Source organism: Musca vetustissima, unplaced genomic scaffold (genome assembly GCF_032173495.1).
Source record: "Musca vetustissima isolate MV318-11 ecotype Yass unplaced genomic scaffold, APGP_CSIRO_Mvet_v1 utg16644, whole genome shotgun sequence".
NCBI lineage: Eukaryota > Metazoa > Arthropoda > Insecta > Diptera > Muscidae > Musca > Musca vetustissima.
Genome location: NW_026883164.1, coordinates 226,908 through 251,979, shown reverse-complemented (window position 1 = coordinate 251,979; position 25,072 = coordinate 226,908). Strand labels below are relative to the sequence as shown.

The window sequence follows — 25,072 nt, the reverse complement described above, 5'->3', positions numbered from 1 at the left end:
ATAGGGATTTTGGTGCACCATTTACATAAAATCGGACGAAACTATATATGGGACAGCATTTAAATAAAATCGAACGAAAATATATATATGAGCTATACCTAAATCTGAACCGAGTTTCACGAAACTTTGCACACATAATTTTAGACTTAATTCCGTACGCTGTGCCAAATTTCGTGCAAATCGAAAGATATATATGGACTTGATACACCATTTACATAAAATCGGACGAATATATATATATATATATGGGAGCTATAGCTAAATCTGAACCGATTTTCCCCAATTTCAATAGAGTTCGTCCGTGGGCCAAACAAATGACCTGCACTTTGTTTACAATTTAATACCAACAGACGGACGGACATACATAAATCGACTCAGAAAGTGATTCTATGGCTATTCTCTAAAGGACCCATGGGTCTATCTCGATTATTTTTGCCTGTTACAAACATATGCACAAAGACCACAGTATGGTGAAGGGTATACAAATATTTAAAAAAAATTCACAAGGTCCGGAAAAATTAAATTTTTGATCTACGAGATTTAGAATAATGATAGAACAATCTATAGGGTCTTAAAAATTATAGAAGAGATCTACAAGGTCAAAAAAATTATCTAGAAATACAAATTTTTTAACACAAGAATCCTCATCATTTTTTATCTATTTTTGAAAATTATTTTTTTTTTTTGTGAACGGTTATAAATATGATTGTCGATGATTGTCAATACGGAACACCACAATATCTAGTCTCTGTACTGAATCAATGTAGAATTCGTCCATAAATTCTTTGTCATAAAAATTAGTACATCTTTGTATTTTAATTTTTTTTTAATCAATACAAACCATTATTATTTTAAATAAAAAACATGTTTTTTTTTTTGTATTGCAAGCTATTTAAAAATTGTTTATATTTATTTATATTTTATTTAATTATATTATATATATGTATTTGAATGGTGGTGGTTATACTACAATAAAAATAAAAAAAATGAATCGACAAAAAACAGAACTTAATTTTTTTTTATATAATATTTTATTTTATTTATTAAAATATTTTTTTTGTTTGTTTATTTTTTTTAATAGATTTTTTTTATTATTTTATTTATTTATGTTTTTTTTTTGATATTTTTTCATTTGTGATTGTTGTGTGTGTGGGTGGTGTTTTTTATTGTAATAAAATATAAGTAAATACGAAAAATGTATTATTATTTGTTTGTTGAGTACCTAACAGAGGGCCGGGCGGGGGAGGGCGGACGAAGAAATCCTATGACGATTTCATTTATAACATTTCAAGGTGCGAGGGCTGCCTTTTTCCCCCCCAACACCCACACAGCAAACAAAATTTGTTTTTTGTTTTGTATTTTTTCATAAATAAAAATTACTAAATTATTGTTTTTTTTTAAATTGATGACTAATAAAAAAGTCGTTATATAAATAAAAAATGTAATTAATAAAATTAAATTAAATATGTAAATTTAAATTATTAAATGTTGCATTGGCTGCTGATGATAAATAATTCAAAGTACCTGGACCCTCCCGGTTTGGTTTGATTGGTTGGTTGGACCAAGTATTACTACATCGATATATGTTTGTGTGTGTGTGTTTTTTTTTTTCAAAATAGTAATAATAAAAAAACATATGTATGTGTGACACTAAATACTAATCAACGAATTGAAATTAATTTTAAAGAAAATTAATTAATTTAAGAAATTATTAAAAGTGTTTGTTTTTCTTCTTCTTCTTTTCTTTTAACAACAACAAGTTTTTTAAAAAAAAAATATATATACAATTGGAATTCTACAGGTTGGTTGTATGAGTCACATGGGTCGGCGGCATGTGACAACAACAACAAATAAAAAAACACAACCCTTGATTTTTTCTGTTGTGTTTCTTTTTTTAGGTTAGGGAAAGGGTCGCGCGGGCTAGGTGTTTGTAAAGTTGTTGAATATCAACCAGTTTACATTATGGAACACAGTCCCGAGGTTTCATTGCCACAAATCACCTTCTCCTTTTTCCTTAGAGTGGCTTTTTGCAGGGCCGGTTTCAATTCATAGGTTATGGTTTCTTCAACCGGTGGAGGTGTTGGTGCAGTGGCGGCTGGAGGTTTGGCGGGTTGGACAACATTTGCTGGCGGGTGTATGGTGCGACTAACGGTAGCCGTCGGGCCATTATTACCATACATACTGCCAATGACGGATATTGTGCTGACACTGTTGTTCTCAGTGGCACCACCAGCACCACCACCAATCGAGGGTATTGGATTGGAGGTGTGCTCTTCAAACATATTCCCACCACCACTTGTTGTTGTGCTTTGGGTACTACAAATTGTTGTTCCGCCACCACACAAAACAGGTATCGTTGATATGGTTGGTATGTGATTAAAGGAGGAGGAGGCGGAGGATGATGTTGTTGTGGCAGAGGTGGAGCAGGACGATGATGCCGTCCCACCACCCGCACCTAAATTACCACCCATTTGTTCTCCCAAATTATGAGCTTTCGAATTTGCTGCTGAGCTACTACCACTACCACCAGAACTATTGGCATGATTTACATTATTCTTGGTAATATTTATTTTGATCTTATTAACTAAACTAGCCAAGGGCATTGCGGGTGCTAAACCAACTGCGGACAGGTTATGTTCATCGCCTGTTTCCATATTACCATCCATGGAAATGTTTAAATCGGTGGCCGGCAAATGATCTGTGGTTGTTTCGTTCATTTCCTCATTCAAAACCGAGGCTGGGGTTGAGGCGGGACGTTCCTGCTGGCCGGGTGACATGGCGGCTGAGGTAGAGGATTCAATGGTTTGGGTTTGTGTTTCTTCTGTAAAATTTCAAAAAAAAAAAATCAATTATTTCAAATCCCTAAAAAATTAACCCCCTTCCTCACTACTCACCACTACTGTGTATGGAAATCTCCTCGGGTGCAATTAACACCGTACCCACATCCTCGAAACCATCATCTTCATCCTCTTCATCGGCATTTGGTTCCTGTTTGATTTTAATGTTCATAAATGCCGCCCTCGTAAATTCATCCGGTTCAGGTAGTTCCTTTTCCTCGTATGTATCCAAATCGGTAAAGGGTATATGCGGTTCTTGTATTTCAACATCAGATTCGGTGGTTTCATTCAAATCATCATCATCTTCACCATGTATATTGCCCATTTGTTCGCGGGTTACATTAGCCGGCACATATTCATCATCATCGTCGTCGTCATCATCATCAATTTCCGTAACCGATGGTTCTTCATTGGGCAAAACGATTACATCATCGTCGTCATCGTCATTAGCAGCAGCGTTAGCATCAGGATTTGATTTCGTTGTGGTAGGTTCTGGGGAAACACAATTTTTGGGAAAGCAAAAAAAAAATGATTTAATTTTGGTTATAAAATCGAAGACCTAACCTAACCTCAATCCCCTTCTAAATAGCCTTGCAACCATGCTCCCAACCTACAGAAGATCTTGTACGACCAATGTCTCTTTAAAAACTACAGGTCCAACTAAAGACCAATTGTTCTATGTAGTGACCCGGCCACAGGGTTTTATAGAGACCGACAATAGAGACCTAACCTAACCTAAAAATCCTCTTCCAAAGAGACTTTCAACCTACAGAAGACTAACGGTACTTTATAAAGATCAATTGGTCTGTGTACTGACCCAACCACAGGGCTTTATAAAAATCGACAATAGAGACCTAGTATCTAACCTAAATTCCCTTCTAAATAGTCTTATAACCTACAGAAGTCCGTATAAAAACTAAAAGTGTTTGTAAAGACCAATTGGTCTGTGTAGTGACCCGGCCACTGGGCTTTATAGAAATCAACAATGGAGACCTAACCTAAATCCACTTCTAAATAGCCTTCTAACCTACAGAAGTCCTACTAAGACCAATGTATCTTTAAAAAATACAGGTCTTTAAAAAGACCAATTGGTCTGTGTAAAAAGCGGGCACAAGGCTTTTTAAAGACCGACCATCTGGTCTGCATAGAAACATAACACTGGTTTTCATAAGGACCATTTGGTCGGCATAGAGATCGACCAAAAGTCTAGAGACCGACCAATTGGTAAAGATAATACCATTTGAAAGGTCTTCTACACATAGAAGATACTCCTGAAGGTCTTTTATACGTAAAATACCCTGCGAGAGGTCTTCTATATACAAAAGAGCCTACGCGAAGCCTTCTTTACACAAAAAATAAAAAAGACCCTACGAAATGTCTTCTATGCATAGAAAAGCCTCCTGAAGGCCTTCTATACATAGAATACCCTCCCATTTCAAACACAGAACCATCCTCCGAAAGGCTTTCTACACATAGAAGAACCTCCGAGAGGTCTTCTTTATTTAGGCAGCGTCAATATGTAGAAGAGACCTCTTAGAGATCTTCTACCTATGGCTACATGAGGCCCTTTTGGGGGCCAATATCTGTTGAAGACCCTCCTGAAGGCCTTCTATACACAGAAGACCCTCAGAGAGGCCTTCTATATTTAGGCAGCTTCAATATGTAGAAGAAACCTATTAGAGATTTTTCTACCTCTGGCTACATCAGGCCCTAATATAATTTTCTCGAGTAAAAACCCCCTTTCTGAGATGTCTTTGAACTGCAGAAGACCCTTTCAGATTTCTTCTATATAATGAAGATCCCTTGAGATGTATCTTTTGGTGGACTTATATTTTTGGAAATCCCTCTGAGATATCTTCTAATTTTTGGAAGACCCTTTGAGAGGCCCTTTAGTAGTCTCCTGGACTCAGGAGGCCTTTTGTAGAGGTGTTTTTATTTTGGAAACCCCTCTGATATGTCTTCGTAAAGATATGAGGTTTTCTTAAAACGTCCTCTAAGATTTCTTCTATCTTTAGAAGACCTCAGAAAGGTCTTCATAAAGATTTCTTCTATTTACAGAAGAAAGCGTCCTCCGAGATTTCCCTATTTTGGACTTCTATTTTTTATAAAACCTCCTGAGTAGTCTTCTTCTTTTGGAAATACCTCTAAGAAGTCTTCTAGTTTTTAAAAGACCTTTTGAGACCTAAGGGGCCTCTGATATTTCTTATATCCTTAAAATAACTTCAGAGAAATATTTTTTTCTTTAGGAACTCTTCTGAGAGGTCTTCTATCCCAAAGTGCTCTAACTTTGGAACTTTTAGAAGTCTTCTAGTCTTTAGTCTTTTGAGAGGTCTTTTAGTTTTTAGAGGCACCTTTGAGAGATCTTCTAGAATTTTCCTGCCCTCCAGAGGCCTTTGTTGAGGTGTTTTTATTTTTGAAACCCCTCTGAGGTCTAAGGTCTTCTAGTTTTTAGAACATCCTTTGGGAAGTCTGACATACCATGTGAGAGGCCTTTTGAGGTCCTATATACATAAAAAAAAACCCCTTTGTCTGGCGTCAAGAGGAGTTTGAGAGGTTTTTTTAGAAACCCCCTTACAAGGCCTCAAGAATCCTAAGTAGAGGTATTTTTAAAGAGGTGTTTTTTAGAAACCCCACAGAGAAGTATTCTAGTCCTTTGACTCAAGAGGCGTTTGAAGAGGTGCTTTTTTGGAAACAACATTGAGAGATCTTCTAGTTTTCAGAAAATTCAATGGGCCACGAGATTCCGACGTATAGGTATTTTTAAAGAGGTGTGTTTTTGGAACCCCCACTGAGAAGTCTTCCAGTTTTCCGAAAACCTTATGGCCTCAATAATCGCTTTAGAGGTATTTTTAAAGAGGTGGTTTTTTTGCAAACTCCACGGAGAAATCTTCTAAATCGCTTGAGAAGTCTTCTGGCCTCTAGAGACCTACCTAGAGCTGTTTTTTTCATAGAAAACCCATTAGGAGATTATTTAATCTTAAAAAACCTTCTTCCTTAATGCCCCCTTTTGTAGTAATATCCCCACAGTGAACCTCGCGACGACCATTGAGATAACTTTTGTATAAATAAAAAATAGGAAATTCAAAATTGTTTCCAACATACTTTCTTTGCTATCATCTTCCTCGACCTTAATAACAATATCGACAGCATTATCATCATCGATTTGTATTAACGAAGGCTCCTCGGCAATATCTGTGTCATTTGTATCCATTTCCTTGGCAGGTGGTGTGGGGGGATTCAATGAGGCCTGTAAAAGGAAAGAAACAAAACACAACATTTAAATAATTTAATTTCCTTTGGAAAAGCTCTTCGAACCCACCTTATAATCCTCATAACACAATGGATGATAGGTTTTATCCTCCACCCGGATGGCACACCGTAAATGCCATTCTTCCAATTCTTCATTATAGAATTGTTCAAATTTTTCCTGGCACATATCACAGGCACGATCAACATCATCCGGCCCAGCGGGGCAACTTTGTATTGGGGAATTTGTGGAACGTTGATTGGATGTTTCATCCATAATTTCCAAATCCGCTTGTGGCGTTTCAAAGAAATTCTTTTCCCGTTCATCCAAATCTTCAATTTCTTCATACTGGATCCAATCGTTGAGTTCGTAATACCATTTACGGGCATGGGCCTTACGTGATGAATCACGTTCACGACGATTTTGTCGGAAATGCCAATCTAAATGTTGGCTATACTTGATGGTTTGTTCGGGTGGGAAGCGTACACCACAGCTGCTGCATTGCATGCCCGAGAATAGGGTGTTGACAATGGCCGATTGTCGGGTTTTAATGGATTCGGGTTTGCTAAGATCAATGGGTTTTATTGTTTCGACGGGGGGTGTTTGTTGCGATGACGAGGTTGAGGTGCTGGCTGAAGGAACTTCTTCAACATCCTGTTGTGTAGCGGCGGCGGATGTTTTATTTACGCCCGTTGCGGAAGTGGTAAGGGGATCTGTAACAGCTGGTGTTGTTGTGGTTGCTGCTTGTGTGGTTGTTGCTGTGGGATTCAGAGCCGGTAATATACCACTGGCACCACCCAAAATACCCGTTGATACCAATTTCTGGAACAATTCGTCGATGTTGAGATTACTTAAGGCTGCAGCTGGTAAAATGGGCACTGTGGGCTCTGTGGGTTTCTGCAACTCCGCTTGCTGGGACTGCAGAGAGGCCTCTGTGGTCAGTGGTGGAATTGTGTGGCTGATGGCCATCATTTCACTGCTAACTGGTGGCTTTGTTTCCACATAAATCATATCCTTGATTTGTACTTTGCCAGCCACCACACCCTGCGGCAGGGCTCCAAAACGTATGAAATATTTATTCGAACCCAAATAGAGACTTTTGGGTAGGCCACCATATTCCACACGGGTGGGAGTACCATCAAGTAGTACCGTCAATAGATTATCGGCAAATTGCACTGTGTGTTCCACCTCGCCCAAACGGAAAGTTTGTACTCGAGCATCGAGGAATAGGGGTATAACATTATGGGCATCCACAATCATATTGATTTTACCCACAACCAAATCTCTGCGCAGTGGGCCAATGTTAACCTGGGGTGGTGGACCCTCAGCCTTGAGCATGTGCATTTTATTGCGTATCGGCACGGTGATGGGGGGACCTCCGAAGTAAATTTCATACCAATGTTCATCGATGAACAACTCACGAGAGGGTGAGCCGAAGCGTAAATTAAACGTTTCACCATCGATGGTCACCGGTTTGTAGTCGTGATTAAATTGCAGCGTAATGGGTTCGTGATTATCGATGAATATGGTGCGCTGGCCATTTTGAAAACCAATTTCCCGTGGCTGATCAACTTCCATGAAAACGATGGCAATGTCATCGTAGAAACGAATCTCCTTGGCACAACCGTCAATGGTGATGGTGCGCACAATGTCTTCCTGGGGATTGTCAATGGAATTGCAGGGTTTGGGTATCATGGAGGATGGTATGGCTGGGGGTGGGACACCACCGCCCATTGGTGGCATGCCGCCACGCATGGGGCCACCCATGGGACCGCCCATGTTGTTATTGCCACCACCTTTGTTAAAGTGTGGAGGCATATTGTTACCACCGCCGCCACCCATTGGCCAGGGAGGTCTTGCATTATTGGGTGGCATATTTGGTCGGAATCCCATGGGACCAGGTCCACCGGAGGGCGGACCATTACCTCGTTTATTTTGTGGCATCATATTGTTCCAAGGACCACGTTGTGGACCGCCACCTGGCATCATAACATTTGCTGGTGGCTCTGTGACCCGATCACCCCATTTGGAGATTTTATTGCCACGTTTTTCCCTTCTATTAGTGGAGGAGGTTCCGCCACGCATATTTTGTTCCTCATTCGAATCGGTGTTGTGTTTTTCCACATCGCCAGCTCGAATTGCTGGTGGTGGTGGTTCATCGGCAGCATTACTTTCACCACCACTCAGGGGCGAATCGTTGGAATTGGTTAAATCATTAGCGGCAGTAGCAGTTTTAGTTATTTTCGGTATACGTTTACGTAGCACAGCATCACGGGCGGCATTACGTTCCGAATCCATGATATCATCTTCATTGCTTTTGTTGATTTTATCCTTAAAGGTGTTCAGCGATTCACGACGCTTGGCCTCCTTCAGTTTGTTATCCTCATTAATGGACATGACCGTTTTCACCAGATTCTTATATTGATCCTGGTTTATGGATTTCGATTCCAATAGCTCTTGGGCCTGGGCAATCATGGTGCGGATTTTTTCATCATTTGCCTCTTGGGTGTCTTCGTTCATTTGCAATTCGGCCAATTTGTTGCGTTGATCGTGGTCACGATTGGATTTATCTGATAAAGGAAGAGAGAGGGAGAGAAAGAGGGAAAGAGAGAGGGAGAGAGTGTTATAATTTGAGAGAGTGTAAAGTAGACATCTATGACCTACCTGCCAGCTTAAGCATTTTATTTAACTTGGCCGTTTTGGCCAATTTGGCCCTGACATCATCCAGGCTGGACTTCTTGAGGCCGCCGGAAGATTGTTTGGAACCCACATCAGTCTGCAATAACAATAAAAACAGTTCATTAAATATTTCCGTTACTACTTTCAATACCCTTACCTTGACATTATCCCAATTCTCATTGGTTTCATTGGCCGTGGCCACATTAAACGAGGGTGGAGGTGGAGCCGTTTCTTCGGAGCCTGCGGCAATGGCTGGCATTAATTGCCTTAAATCCACATCCTCCGAACCAAATAGACTAGAAAAAATAGAAGAAAAAAAAATAATTAATTTTCCCCAATTAAGGTTAGGTGGGTGTGGGTGTGTGCGGTTCCACTTACTTATCAATTTTCGTGGGTTTACTCTTTTTAGCCAAGGGTTCTTCTTCATCCTTGATGGGAGCCAGCGGACGCTTCTTGGCATCTTCATCATGCTGCTGATGATGATGATCTTTACTTACATGATCACCATCCACCATCATCATCGCAGGCTTCTGGCCGTTGTCCTTGGACTTGGTGTCATTGCAGGCGGAGGCAGAGGAGGACGAGGAATCATGATCATCGGAGAGTAGTTTTTCTGTAGATTTTTCTAATTTATTAACATTTTTGTGAATTTTGAAGCAAACTTTTGTTGTTGTTGTTTTTGTTAATAGCGAAGATGATATGGTCGATGATGCTGATGATGACGATATCGTCGTCGTGGTTGGCAAATGAGAAATATCCTCAAGATTCCTAATAAAGTTGGTCTTTGTACACAATTTAGAATCTAAAGCGGAAATTGTTGTTGTTGTTGTCGTCGCAGTATTTTGTTGTTGTAACTGTGATTGTGCTTGTTGTGGTGGCAACAATAATTGGGGCCTCAAATCTATGTCCATTAAACAACCTGTCGAAGTAGTACCACCCGATGATGATAGTTCTGTTGTCGACAAACTTAAGAACGACGAAGGCAATGCTAATAAGGGGGAATTTGCGGAAATTTTTACAAATATTATGATTTTAAAAAATTGAATAGAAAGTGAGAGTGAGTCAGAGAGAGAGAAAGGGGGACATATAGAAAAAAAAATAAAAAAGAAAAAATCTAGGGGAAACTAAAGAATTTCTTTGGTAAAAAGAAACCCACAAAAAGGAAACTAAAAAAGACCAACTCTAATTAAAAAAAATAAAAATTGAAATTAAAAAAAAAATACAAAAAAAACAACAACAACCAAGCCGACATCATCACCACAGAAAAAAAGGGTCCCGATTTACATTGGGCAATTTTTAATGACTTTTTTTGCAGCAATTACCAAGAGATTAAGGGTGAGAGATAAATGACAACTCTCTCTCTCTCTCTCTCTCAAACAAATAACCTTTGGGATTGCCTTAAGTAAAATTGCCGAATGTAAATCTGGACCGCAAAAAAAAAAAAGATTTCTTAAAATTAAAATAAATAAAAAAATTAAATAAAATGTTGAATGTGTGTGTGTGTGTGCTGTAATGGTATTGAAATGTGTTTTCGTTAAAATTATATTAAAGGATATAAATGTTTTTTCTAATCAATTTAGATTAAAAAATTAGAAAATATAATTTTCCATGTTTCAGAAGGTCCCACAGGCCTTCCAGTGATAGATGATCGTTTAAAAAGACCTTTAAAAAGGGCAGAAAATGCCATCCATAGATTGAATACCTACCATTGATCTTCCATAAAAGGTGGAAGTTTTAAAATACTTTCTATAAAAACCCTTGGCCTACATAGAAAACACATTCTTTACAAAAAGACCACTTGATCGGTATAGAGATAGAAGGCTTTCTAAATGACAATCAATAGATGGAAGTATTTCGAAAAAACCTCCCATAAGTAGAAGACATTTTCAAGACTTTTAAAGTCAAAAGATTTTTTTTTGTAGATGGAAGACAAAAAAATCAGTTTAAGTCATCAAAAGGCCTTCACAAATTTTTAACATTTTTCTAGAATCAGTTTTTCAAAAGAATCAGTTCGAATCAGTATTCGGTCATCAAAATGTCTTAACAAATTGTTAACATTTCTTCTACTGTTTTTTTTTTTTAACAATGGGACGAGCATGACTCGATGACCGAAGAGAACTCGACTCGTTTCTGATCCTTTTGGACATCACTCTCGATATATCAGGAAGATCCCTCCTCAAGTAGATGTGTGGGAGAATTAGTATTGTAGCTGCCGGATGAAAGGATATGATCTTCTCCTCGCATACATGATCCCCTTTTGCTACGAGGATGTTGCCAGGGCGTTGTTCTGCAAAGTTTGGACTTTCTTCCACATCGCATGGCTTAACACTTACCAACCTTTTTCTTTGTAAGAGGTCAATAGCGCTCCAAGTGCTGCCAACGAGCGAATTGAGGACTTGATGAATTGAGGTTATGCTGTCGAATGTAAACTGAGAATATGTTCAAGGTGATGAGTGGAATTGTATATTCCTGGTAGGAATAACACCAAGCCGTTTTTTTTTTTTTTTTTTTTTGTCCACAAAACTTCCTTCAAATTATCTATGAAATATTTCAATCAATTGTTGAAATACATCTCTCTCTATGTATCAGGAAGATCCCTTCTAATGTGCATGTGCGGGAGAGTTAGAATTGTAGGATATGGCGGATATGTCTATATTCCTCTCCTCATGTGAATGTGTCGGAGAAATCCATAAGACTATGACAGGAGTTTTGTTATGCGGATGGAAGGATATGATCTCCTCCTTACTTAAATGGTCCGCTGATGTTATGAGGAAATACATTATTATAGTTCCCAGGGCGTCGTTTTGGCAGGTTTGAATATTCTTTCACGCCGCATAGCTTAACACTGACCGACCTTTTGCTTTGTAAGAGGTCAATAGCGCTCCAAGTGTTGCCGACGAGCGAATTGAGGACTTGATGAATTAGGTTAAGCTGTCGAATGTAAACTGAGTTTTTTTTTTTTTGGTGATCGGAATTGTATATACCTAGGGCGGAATATTATGATGATCGTCCTTGTGCAGGTGATGGTCATTGGTCATTCGTTGTCTGGTTCTGCTTCTTCTACCTCCAAATTTAAGAATGCTGTAACTTGAACGGGTTGCGTCCACAGGGAATTCGGCGATAGATAAGTTGGCTTGACTGGGCAGTTGACGAGGTGCAACGTTTCGTGTGGTCCTAGTCCACATACAGATCATGTGTCAGGTATCGAATTATTGCCCAATATCAATTGGGACGGTTGCACCATCACGATCTTAATTGAGCTAAGACTACTCGTGTTTGCCTGGGAAGCTGCTTCTCCTCTGCTGCGATGGATGGATGGGGGTGGTTGCCGATTATGGTATTCACACGATATTGCTGCAGGTGATGGTTGCATTTTTTGCCAAAATAACTTTCTCCAACGTTTCTATGACAAATTTTCATCAATTGTTGAATAATTTGCTGTTCTTCAATTTTGAGGTTATGTTGAGGTTGGATGATTTGCAGCGTACAAAAAAACATTAAATTCACCCAAGAGTATTTCCAGGCATCGCGTACAATAAAATATAGGCACGATTTACAGGTTAATTTAAGGTTATGTAATATTTTGTTGCGTTTCTTCGAGGCTGGGGTTTGCATAAATTCCGAATGCTTTAATTTTAGGATTCCTTCGTAGGCTTGGGTTTCCTTCATATTAATCTTGGATTCTAATTTCTATTTTTTAGATTATGTTTTTTAATCATGTAAATTTCGAATACTTTTATATATGTATATCCATCAATTGTGGAAATATTAGCAGTGCGTTCATTTTGAGGTTGATTGATTTTCAGCGTAAAATGTTCTACATGTTTGCAGTGCGTTCATTTTGAGGTTATGTTGCGTTTTACAAAAAAAAAAAACGAATTCATTCCACCCAAGAGTATTTCCATCCATCGCGTACAAATAAAATTTGGGCTTGTGTTTGTGGTTAAGTTAAGGTTATGTTGCGTTTCATTGTAGCTGCATCCATATTTTGGGTGTATATATTCCGAATGCTTGAAATCTAAATCTCCATCGTATGAATAATTAACATTTGTATCACTTGATGCCATCTTTGGGTCTTGGTAAATATTAGGAAACATTTTTTGAGGTTATATTTTGGCTGTATATATTCCGAATGCTTTAATTCTAGCTCTCCATCGTATGAATAATTAACATTTTTATCACTTGATGTCATCTTTGAGTCTTGGTAAATGTTGGGAAACATTTTTGAGGTTATATCCGCATTTGTTGATTGTGTTAATATCGGATCCTAATATGGGTATCCTACATAACTATTATGCACTTTAATCTGTGATGGTAATTTCTATTTCTATGAGGTAAATTTCGATTCCTTTTAGATTTGCATATTCTCGTTGAAATATATTTGACATTTGCAGCTTCCGACATTGCGTTTGTATGAGCTTTGTGTTATGGTTTTTATTTTCTTGTGAGATTATGTCCTCAAAAATTTCGTTTACTTTAAACTTCGACTTTCTTTACATCACTTATGCATTTTAAGCATTTTCTTGAAATTGGCTTCTTTTTAGAAAATTTAATTTATATATATTTCTATACATTTTATATTTTTATATTTTATTGAAAATATATTATATTTATATTATATTCTATATTATATATAATATATTTTTATATTATATATTATATATATATTATATATATTTATATATAATATATATTTATATTATTTATATTTATATTATATATATTTATATATTATATATATTATATATTATATATTTATATTATTATCTTATTTATATTTAAATATTTTTTATAGAAAAATAGTTTTGTATTTATATTTATATATATATTTATATATTTATATATGTTTATTTTTCTCTTTATATTTAATTGTTTTTATGATTTATATTATATATTTATTTTTTTATATTATTTTATATATAAATTTTTATATTACTTATATTTTATTGTTTTATATTAATGTTTTCATATTTATATGAATTTTATAAGCTGAGATTATTCTTTAAATTTGAGATGGAGTTGATATTTTCAATTGTAAGAACTGCAGCATCCGGCATTTTTTTAAGGAAAAAATCCATTTACAAAAAAAAAAGAGAATCTATTCTTCAACACTTTTTTGAACACGAAAATTCGTTTTTCTACTTTTCCAAAATATAAATAAAATCATGGATTCCATTATAAAGCCATCTGTTAAAAAACAAGCACTAACTTCACAATTTTTAAAAACAGCCATGAGCCGGAACAAGACGCTCTTCCTTCAAAAGAGCCGGAAATAAGACGCACTTACATCAAAACTAACAGTAAAACAAAACTGTTCACTTTAGGAAAATCTAATGAGTAAATATTTCACACAACAGTAGATACTACTTAAATTTAAATTATAAATAATTGTATCCCCTACTTAATGACTTCCTTGGCCTGACAACAGTAAATCATCAATTGTAAAAATTTCGATATACAAATTATCCTTTAGTTAAATTTTAACGAAAATACATCTTTCCTTAACACACACACATTGCAACATAGTTATGTTTTTTTAGAACTACACAATAAAACTACTTAAAAATAAAACAAACAAAAAAAAAATAAGAATAATAAATAAAAAATATAAAAATAATTAATAAAAAAAAACAAATCTAAATATTCTAAAGAGTCTGATAATTTTTTTAAAATTTACAAGTTATTATTGTTTTTTTTAATGTGTCATTTTGTTCTTTCTTTTATTTTGTTTTCATTTGGGTTTTTAATAATATATATTTTTTTTCTTCTAAACAGAGACAGAAAACATTTTCTTTCATTTTTTTTTTAATATACATGTATTTTGTATTTTCTTTATATATATAGATTTATATATGATGGGAATAATGTTTTCATCTAAACAACAACAAAATATGTTTTTCTTTATTACAGTTATTTGTCGATAACTTATATTAATAATAAATATCACACATTAACAATTGAACCCCAAAGAGTTGACCACAGAGAGAATTGATTAAAGAGTTTTGTTTTTGGTGAGAACAACAATAAAAAAAAAATTCTTTTTGGGGACAATTAAAACAACGAAGGGCAATTTTTTAAGCAGTTTATTTGTCTTTTGTTTATTTTTTTCTTTTCCAAGTATTAAAATAATTTAATACTAATTATAAATTGATTGTTTTTTTGTTTTTGGTTTTGTTTACTTAATAGCATAATTAATGAAAAAAATATAGTTTCTCTTCTTGCAAGGTATATTTTAAAATAAAAAAATATATATTTCTCCCTACCAACCTTGCCTGAAGTAAAAAATAAAATATCACAGTTTTTTTAGATCACAGATTTGTAGAACTAACGAACGAACGAACACCAACGCCTAACAAATTATCAGCCTATGTGCGGCGAGGGGAAGAATCGTTTATTTTGCTTGCAAATGCTTATTTTTTTATTTACCCATCCATCCATGTGAATCACAACAATAATTACCAATTACGTTGTTATCCATTACCACAGGGCTCGGCTCTTCTCCTCCTCAGTGATACCTCCTCTCATTTAAAAATACCCTTTAAAGTATAGTATCTGTTTGCCCATGTCATGTTTAAAATAAATATCTAAATTTTAATAAGAATTTACAAAATTTTTAATAGATGCCCAAAGGAAAAAAATCACTCTCTATAAACAAGTTGAGGTTAGGTTGATAATAGCTTATTGTTTGAGGTTATATTTTTATCGTTGTTTTAATTTGTATGACGACTTCTGGACTTTAGAAATTTATGCAGTTTAAAATTGTTTGTGATATATTTTCTAAAGGGAATTTTAGTTAGTAAATTATTTTAAATTCGATTGAAACAATATATCCTGAAATATTCGAAATTTATAGGGGCTAGGTAGTAATGTAAGGTTGTAGAAATTATTTCTTAAATATCCACGCCTTGTGATTGTAAAAATTATTTAAAAAATCCATGCTTTACGGCCTTTTAGAGGTCTATAAAATTATTAAAAAACTGGTCATATGGCCTTTAAGGGTTCTAAAAAAACCCTACGGCTTATGGCATTTTGAAGGTCTATAAAAATTCATTAAAAAATCCAGGCTTTAGGTCTTATATTGGGACAGAAAAATTACCTACTTTAGAGGTCTGGAAAAATTCTTTAAAAAGCCTATACAAATTATAAGAAAACTTCACATTCGATAGTCGTCTATAGGAGGTTTATAAAAATTCTTTAAAAACCCCACACTCTATTGGTATAGAAAAATTTTTTAGATGTCTATACAATTTTTTTAAACCCCCACTCTATTGGTAGAGAAAATGTTTAGTGGCCAATAAAAAAATTCTTTAAATAACAGGTCATATGGCATTTTAGGGTTCTAACAGAGCTTAAGGCCTTTTAGGGGTCTATAAAAATTATTTTAAAAAATCCATACCCTATTGCTACGTGGGAAAGTCGGCAGGGGTGGGAAAGTGAGGCGTGGGAACGTACGTACAAAAAAATAGGTCTGGAAAAAATCGTTAACAAATCCACACCCGATGGCCTTTTAAATGCCTATAAAAATTCATAGAAAAATCCTCATTCGATGGTCTATAGGAGGTCTATAAAATTATTTAAAAATCCACACCATATGGCCTTTTAGAGGTCTATAAAAATTCCTTTAAAATCGCCGCTTCAAGGCCTTTTAAAGGTCTATAAAAATTCTCATCTTAAGGCCTTTTAGAAGTCTATACAAATTCTTTAAAAAATCCACGCCTTTTTGCTTTTTAGAGGTCTATACAAATTCTTAAAAAAATCCACGCCTTTTTGCTTTTTAGAGGTCTATACAAATTCTTTAAAAAATCCACGATTTTTGCTTTTTAGAGGTCTATACAAATTCTTAAAAAAATCCACGCCTTTTTGCTTTTTAGAGGTCTATACAAATTCTTAAAAAAATCCACGCCTTTTTGCTTTTTAGAGGTCTATACAAATTCTTAAAAAAATCCACGCCTTTTTGCTTTTTAGAGGTCTATACAAATTCTTTAAAAAATCCACGATTTTTGCTTTTTAGAGGTCTATACAAATTCTTAAAAAAATCCACGCCTTTTTGCTTTTTAGAGGTCTATACAAATTCTTAAAAAAATCCACGCCTTTTTGCTTTTTAGAGGTCTATACAAATTCTTTAAAAAATCCACGATTTTTGCTTTTTAGAGGTCTATACAAATTCTTAAAAAAATCCACGCCTTTTTGCTTTTTAGAGGTCTATACAAATTCTTAAAAAAATCCACGCCTTTTTGCTTTTTAGAGGTCTATACAAATTCTTAAAAAAATCCACGCCTTTTTGCTTTTTAGAGGTCTATACAAATTCTTTAAAAAATCCACGATTTTTGCTTTTTAGAGGTCTATACAAATTCTTAAAAAAATCCACGCCTTTTTGCTTTTTAGAGGTCTATACAAATTCTTAAAAAAATCCACGCCTTTTTGCTTTTTAGAGGTCTATACAAATTCTTTAAAAAATCCACGATTTTTGGCTTTTTAGAGGTCTATACAAATTCTTTAAAAAATCCACGCCTTTTTGCTTTTTAGAGGTCTATACAAATTCTTAAAAAAATCCACGCCTTTTTGCTTTTTAGAGGTCTATACAAATTCTTTAAAAAATCCACGATTTTTGCTTTTTAGAGGTCTATACAAATTCTTAAAAAAATCCACGCCTTTTGCGGAGATCGTCCTCGAAAAATATTCTTAAAAAAATCCACGCCTTTTTGCTTTTTAGAGGTCTATACAAATTCTTTAAAAAATCCACGATTTTTGCTTTTTATCTATACAAATTCTTTAAAAAATCCACGCCTTTTTGCTTTTTAGAGGTCTATACAAATTCTTTAAAAAATCCACGATTTTTGCTTTTTAGAGGTCTATACAAATTCTTAAAAAAATCCACGCCTTTTTGCTTTTTAGAGGTCTATACAAATTCTTTAAAAAATCCACGATTTTTGCTTTTTAGAGGTCTATACAAATTCTTTAAAAAATCCACGCCTTTTTGCTTTTTAGAGGTCTATACAAATTCTTTAAAAAATCCACGATTTTTGCTTTTTAGAGGTCTATACAAATTCTTTAAAAAAATCCACGCCTTTTTGCTTTTTAGAGGTCTATACAAATTCTTTAAAAAATCCACGATTTTTGCTTTTTAGAGGTCTTTAAAAATTCTCTAAAAAATTCACGCCTTAAGGCCTTTTAAAGGTCTTTAAAAATTCTCGAAAAAATTCACGCCTTAAGGCCTTTTCAAGATCTATAAAAATTCTCTAAAAAATTCACGCCTTAAGGCCTTTTAAAGGTCTTTAAAAATTCTCGAAAAAATTCACGCCTTAAGGCCTTTTAAAGATCTATAAAAATTCTTTAAAAAATCCACGCCTTAAGGCCTTTTAAAGGTCTATAAAAATTCTTTAAAAAATCCACGCCTTAAGGCCTTTTAATGGTCTCTAAAAAGTCCACGCCTTGAAGCCTTAGAAAAACTTTAAAAAGTCCACGCCTTAAGGCCTGTTAAAGGTCTATAAAATTCTTTAAAAATCCATGCCTTAAGGCCTTTTAAAGGTCTATAAAATTCTTTAAAAAGTCCACGCCTTAAGTCCTTAAAAAAATCTTTAAAAAGTCCACGCCTTAAGGGCTAAAAATTATTTAAAAATTCACTGGTATCTCTTGGACCGTTACAGCTGACAGTCTGCTGCCTTCCGCAGTCTCCTTAAAAAAAATGCTTTCAACACAATCACCGGCCTAAAAAATTCTTTAAAAATCCACACCTTGAGGCCTAAAAAATTCTTTAAAAAATTGACGCCTTAAGGCCTAAAAAAAATCTTTAAAAAGTCCACACCTTAAGGCCTTTTAAAGGTCAATAAAAAATCTTAAAAAAATGTATGCCTTAAGGCCTTTTAAATGTTGGTTTGATACTATACAAATCATATAATATAAATATAAATAATATAATATAAACATAGATGAAAAAATCCTCGGTCATGTCTATGACAATACATTAAAAAGGCTATTATATGTAGACCTAAGACAATTCAAAAAGGTTTGATTGCTTAGAATCCCTCCTTTCAAAGTTATTCCATATTTTATATCAAAATGATCACAATGTTGGGTCTTAAATTTTAATTAGAAGATACATTAAGAAACTGCCTTTAAAGTTCTTTCATCTATAAAATACCCGTTGTAGGGTGTCCAATTTATAAAAGAGACTCTTCAATCCCCCGTTGGAGGTTTATCAATTTATAAAAGAGACTTTGAAATTACATTTGAAGCCCGCAATTGAAGGGTCCTATATCTAAATAACGTCCTTTTACAATTATTTTTAAAATATGATTAGCGGAATTTCCATTAGCTTTAATATTAAAAAAAAACACCAACTTTTAAATTGTCAAGCAAAATGAAACGATTTTCCAAAAAAATACACCACCTATAAAAAATAATGGAGGCCACAACTAATGGGCGGAGAGGGGGACAAAAATAGCATTACCACCGCCCCTTCCCTACACACTAAAGGAGAACCATTTCACACTCATCCTAAACCTAACAACAAAACTCTTTGGGGTTATTATTTTACGACGATGAAGCAAAAGTAGTAGAAGGATATTACGATAAAAATGTAATAACAACTTTCGGATCTGACAAATAATTATTAATATAGTTAAGGCAACAATAGTAGTATTTTTGTAGTGAAGGTGACATGTCTTACTTTTGTCTGTATTTGATGCAGACGCTGAAGCAGCGGCAGTTGCAGCAGCTGGGTCTACATTCTTTGTTTTTACAGCGGCACTGTCCATCGTCGTTTCAATATCAGCAGCAATTTTGGGTAGACGTTGTTTTTCGGGTGATGATGCCAACATCGAAGATGATGAAGATGTTGTAGACATTCTACGTGATCCCACACCCGAACCATGATTATCTTTATAACTTTCGGCTGACGATTCTGGAGAGGGGCTGCGTGAACTTGTTTTACTGCGCCCGGACCGGGATGATGATTTATTTGAACGTTTTGAGTCGCGTGTTGATTTACTGGGTGAGGAACTGGGTGATGATGATTTCCGTTTGAATGCACTGGATAGCGGTGCAATTTCAAAGGCATCTTTATCGCATTTTGCCGATGATTTGCTGTCGGATTTCGACGAGCCATAGGAGCCGGAGGAGGAATATGATGACTTTTTACGTTCAGTATTTGATGATGATGACGCGGAAGATGAACCTTTTGATTCGGAACGTTTACGTTCCCTTTCTTTGTCACGACTGGAACTTTTGCTGCTGGAACGTGTTGAGGATGACCGACCACTACCACTGGCCGTGGCTGATGATGTGGAACTGGATCTTGTGGGTGATTTACTGCGACTTGGTTTGTGGCCGCCGCGTTCATTGCGGCCAGTTTGTTTATCCGAAGAGTCAGTGTGTGATGAGGATTGACTAGCTGTAGATGATGGCGGTTGTTGTTGTTGTTGCTGCTGCTGTTGTTGTTGGCGCAGTAAACGTGGATCACGCTGACGCACGGAACTTATTAATGCCGAATTTACGGGATGAACTCGGGGTTTGTTGGAACTATTTGCAGAGGCAGCCGAGGCGGCGCCAGGAGGCATATTTCCCATGGGTGGTATATTCTGATAAATAAAAGAAATTGTTAAACTATTCTTTATCGGAATCTATGTATCGTATATGTATGTACCTGTTGTGTATTTTCATTTATCATGCCAGGATGATGAAGATTTGGTGGAAACCCTCTGATATTGTGATGATACATGGGTGGTCTCAGCGGATTAATGGCCACACCAGGAGTGGCCATAAAACCACCTGGAGCCATAACACCACCTGGTATAACTTGAGCAGCAGCAGCTGCTGCAGCCATGGCAGCACTGGTTGTTGGCCGTATGCCCACCGATTGACTGAAGGCATTGGCCACAACCAAAGCAGCATCCACCGGTGGCAGTACACCTTCGGCCGTTTTGGAAAATTGTTTCTCTTGCTCCTCCAAATGTTTTTTCGTGGCCTCCAATTCCAATTCAAGTTTACGTTTTTTCAATTCCAATAATTCGCGGGTTTTATCCTTAAGGATTTGTTCCATTTCTGTTGGTATGGCTTGATTGGCCTGGAATAAGAAAATAAAAACAGAGGAATAAAAATTAGAAAAATAAATCCAATTACAATCAGTAAGCAAAGTTTAAAAGTCGGATGGGGCCGACTATATGATACCCTTCACTACTTTGGAATTTTTTCCCAATCGGAAAAATGTTGGGAGTTTGGTGTATCATTAAAAAAAAAGGACGAAACTATATATGGGATTCAATCTGAACCGATTTTAATAAAACTTCGCAGTACTCTGTCCCAATTTGACCCAATCTTTCACAAAAATCGTATGAAACTATATATTGGAGCTTTATCTATATCTGAACCGATTTCAGAAAAACTTTCCACACAGTTGATTATACAAACTTCAGTACGTTCTGCAAAATGTTGTGCCAATCGGCCATTTTTTTTTTTTGGAGCATTGGTGCACTCTTTACTAAAAATCGGACAAAACTATATATGGGAGCTATATCGAAATCTGAATCGATTTCAACAAAACTTGGCACACATTATGCCATTGTAACTTCAGTACGTTGTGCAGAATTGTGTATCTATTGGCCATATTTTGGGGCTTTTTTTTTGCACCATTTACTGAAAATCGGCCAAAACTATATATGGGAGCTATATCTAAATCTGAACCGATTACCACGAAACTTAACATGTGAAATTCTAGACTCTATTCAGTGCGCTATACCAAATTTCGTGCAAATCGAAAGATATATAGGGTCTTTGGTGCACCATTTACATGAAATCGGACGAAAATATATATGGGAGCTATATCTAAATCTGAACCGATTTTCCCGAAACTCACCACTCATAATTCTATACTCAATTCAGTAAGATATGACAAATTTCGTGCAAATCGAAAGAGATATAGGGACTTTGTTGCACCATTTACCTTAAATCGAACGAAACTATATATGGGAGGTATATCTAAATCTGAACCGATTTTCACGAAACTTAGCACACATCATTCTGGACTTAATTTAGTACGCTATGCCAAAATTCGTGCAAATCAAAAGAGATATAGGGACTTTGTTGCACCATTTACCTTAAATCGAACGAAACTATATATGGGAGCAGTATCTAAATCTGGCCCGATTTTCAGGAATCTTGACACACATCATTCTAGACCTAGTGCATTACGCTGTAACAAATTTCGTGCAAATCGAATGATATATAGGGACATTGGTTTACCATTTACGTAAAATCGGACGAAAATATATATGGGAGCTATATCGAAATCTGAACCGATTTTCTCATATTTCAATAGGGTTCGTCCTTGGGCCAAACAAATGTGCTGTGCCAAATTTCATCCAAATCGGATCACGGACGGACATGCATAAATCGATTCAGAAAGTGATTCTATGCATATTCTTAAAAGGAGAAGGAAACGGTTCTCGTTTCCTTTTGCCTGTTACAAACATATGCACAATGACATAATAAACTGTACCACAGTATGGTGAAGGGTATACAAAAAAAATATATATATTTCTTACCGTTTTCAAAAAATTGGGATTCACATGTATCGATGGCTGTTTGGCGGTAATGGGCCAATTATTGTCCAAGCGTTTCACTTTGACATCCAGGGCATAGAGTTTTTGAGCGGAAAATACCTCATTCCATGTTTGCCTCAGGGCATACATTCTTTCGCGGATCTTTTCATTGACCTTTTTTGTTTGAAAATAGAAAAAATAGGGATTTTGTTAATAAAATTATTTAAAGAGATATTTTGCGGATTTGCCATGGACTTACCTTTTCAAAAACTCCACAAAATAGACTGACAATACATTGGCTGAATAATTGCACATAGGTGCCTTTGACATTTTTAACAATTGAATCGATTAAATACAATATGGGCAATTTAAATTCGGGTGGAACCTGTTTTGTTTTAATATGGGAAGTAAAAAATTACATAAAATATTTGTTTTGGGGGGAGGGTGTGGTTTACTTTAAAAGAGACTCTAAAACACTGTGTTTATTTATTTTTTTTGTATTTTGTTTTCTTTAAATTTTGTTTGTGAAATAAAACAATTAACTACAATTGTTTTGGGATAATTGTTTATTTGGTTTTCAATATAATTTATTTTGTATAGTTGGTATCTAATTGACTGCATGCGATTTTCTACGATTTATTGCAGTTCTTAAAAAAGAGAGTGAGAGAGAGAGCGAGCACTTTCTTTTCTTTTTTTTCATAATACAAAAAATTTATATCTTCGAAAATGCCAAACTCTTGGAGAGGAGCCCTTCCTTTGGGTTTTTTGTTTGTTCTACAAATCAACCATATTTGAATTGTATTAGAAACATAAAGTGTGTTTAATACTTTTTTCAATTTCCAATTACATTTCAAAACTGTTTGTAGTATTCTGAATATTTCAAAAAGTGATTACAACTTTATTAAATTTCCAATAACATTTCAAAAGAGAAAATTGATTTGGATTTTCTTAATTTATAACACTTTGGCCTTTAAGGTTTTGGTCCGTATGATCGTTGGGTTTTCAAACCTTCAACACTCAAATTATTGCCGCCCCTTATCTTACATACTAATACTAGCTAATTTTAAAATACACTTTTTTTATTTGACTACTATTAACCACCTTTGCTATATGTTGTTCAACGACTTTAACAATAACGCCAGCATATTCGATATTTTCTTCGGCCAACATGGTAAGCATGTTTATAAGCGGTTTACTATTGCAATTCAAATCCGATAGACTGGATAGATATTCTTCGGCAACACGTTCTTCACATTCTCGTTGGGTTTTCGTAGCTATATCCATGATGGCTACGCTGTTTTTTGTTTCTTCTGTAGGTGGTGCCTTTTTTTCTCTTTTGCAAAATCGGAAACTGAAAGGAGAAAAAGGGAAAAAAGGATTGTTTGTTAATTGAGGTAATTCAAATATATTTTAATAATAATATTAAATATTGTAAATAAAAAGGGATTTAAAATGCCGGTCCATTCGAAAAATTTTAGTCCTTTAGGAAAATATTCTTTACAATCGCAGTTCGTTTTGAAATGTTTAGCATATGCATACCTTGAGGCCCTGATTACAACGGTATATTATTATTATTTTGTGAAAATACGTTTTTCCGAATTTAAGGGGGCTTCCAAATTTCAGCTAGGAAAATCGGGGTCCATAATGAAAATATACTTCAGAATCGCGAATCGTTTTGAAATGTTTACCATATGCGCAGTCCTTGGGGCCCTGATTACAACGGTATACGTATTTTCGAAGATATGGACCTCCAAAGTTCCGCTCGAGTCTTTTATAATTTTCATGATTTTTAAAATTCCCCAAGGCAATATGGGTATCAATTTAAAGGGTTTGTAATCATGATTTAGAAAAAGTAATTTCCTATTTTTAGGAAAATTCGTATTTCCGAAGATATGGACCTCCAAAGTTCCTCTCGGACCCTTGTATTTTCTCATGATTTTTAAATTTTCCTAAAGCAATATGGGTATCAATTTAAAGCGTTTGAAATCTCGATTAAAAAATTTAATTTCTTTATTGAAGACGTCCATAGTTCTTGAGATATGGCTATCCAAGAAGATTCTTTTAAGAATTTTAAAAGGTCCCTGCGGAATTTTCGAAGCCCATATCTCAAGAAGTTACATTTTTGTAATTAGTACTTCAACCGCATTAAAATGATAGCCATTGGAAACCCATATATGTAGAAATACGGATTGCCGCAAGAAGTAATTTATATAAAGGGCTTAAAGGACTACCTATGGCAAAAATTCTAAAACTATCTGAGACCGGGTCCTAATCTGGACTTGTTCCCCTGTAGGTCTTTTAATATTTTAGGTCTAATTTTCGAGTGTGCGATTTCAAACAAATTTCCAAAACATCCAAAAAAACTAAATTATTGTACTCTTTTTGTAGTTCCCTTAAAAAACAAAATCATCCGATTTTCTATATTGAAGAACTTCTGGTCAACGGCGATGCAGTACATTTGGGCAATTATGAAGTAGTCCTTTTGGTCTTCTGGTCTTCTAAGAAGTATTCCTTTTGGTCTTCTATGAAGTATTCCTTCTGATCTTATAAAAAAATACTTTTTATGGGATACCTTCTGGACTTCTATAAAAATTGACTTTGAGATAAAACAGATATGATCCTGATATTCTATGAAAATTTCTATTATTCTATAAGGTCATCTCAAAAATCTTTTAAGTTATCTATAAGAAGGTATTATCCTTTAAAGATGTCCTTCAGGTCTTCCATGAATAGGTGGGTGATCTTCTGGGCTTTTATGAAAAGTTCTGGTC

The 25,072-nt window shown here is 35.2% G+C and overlaps 2 protein-coding genes across 2 annotated transcripts in view; both read right to left on the bottom strand.

Moving 5' to 3' along the window:
- LOC133329960 (dynein light chain roadblock-type 2) overlaps nucleotides 1-25,072 on the bottom strand; it is a 189,260-nt gene that overhangs the window by 124,399 nt on the left and 39,789 nt on the right. The window lies entirely within an intron of this gene.
- Nucleotides 1,956-23,585, bottom strand: LOC133329962 (uncharacterized). Its single transcript, XM_061538421.1, has 14 exons — nucleotides 23,403-23,585; nucleotides 22,561-22,686; nucleotides 22,305-22,475; nucleotides 20,408-20,827; nucleotides 19,433-20,342; nucleotides 9,683-9,751; nucleotides 9,142-9,376; nucleotides 8,921-9,059; nucleotides 8,749-8,860; nucleotides 6,873-8,654; nucleotides 6,157-6,827; nucleotides 5,940-6,084; nucleotides 2,895-3,329; nucleotides 1,956-2,821 (listed from the first exon to the last, which is right to left on the bottom strand). Exons 1-14 carry the CDS (start codon nucleotides 23,583-23,585, stop codon nucleotides 1,956-1,958), a joined length of 6,264 nt encoding a protein of 2,087 aa, XP_061394405.1.

Excerpts from the sequence above, each read along its gene's own strand:
- LOC133329962 (XM_061538421.1), bottom strand. The coding sequence starts at position 23,585 with ATGGATATAGCTACGAAAACCCAACGAGAATGTGAAGAACGTGTTGCC. Across the intron at positions 22,687-23,402 it reads TTGAACAACATATAGCAAAG|GTTCCACCCGAATTTAAATT; the intron begins GTGGTTAATAGT and ends AAAACAAAACAG. Across the intron at positions 8,655-8,748 it reads TAAAATGCTTAAGCTGGCAG|ATAAATCCAATCGTGACCAC; the intron begins GTAGGTCATAGA and ends TTCCTTTATCAG.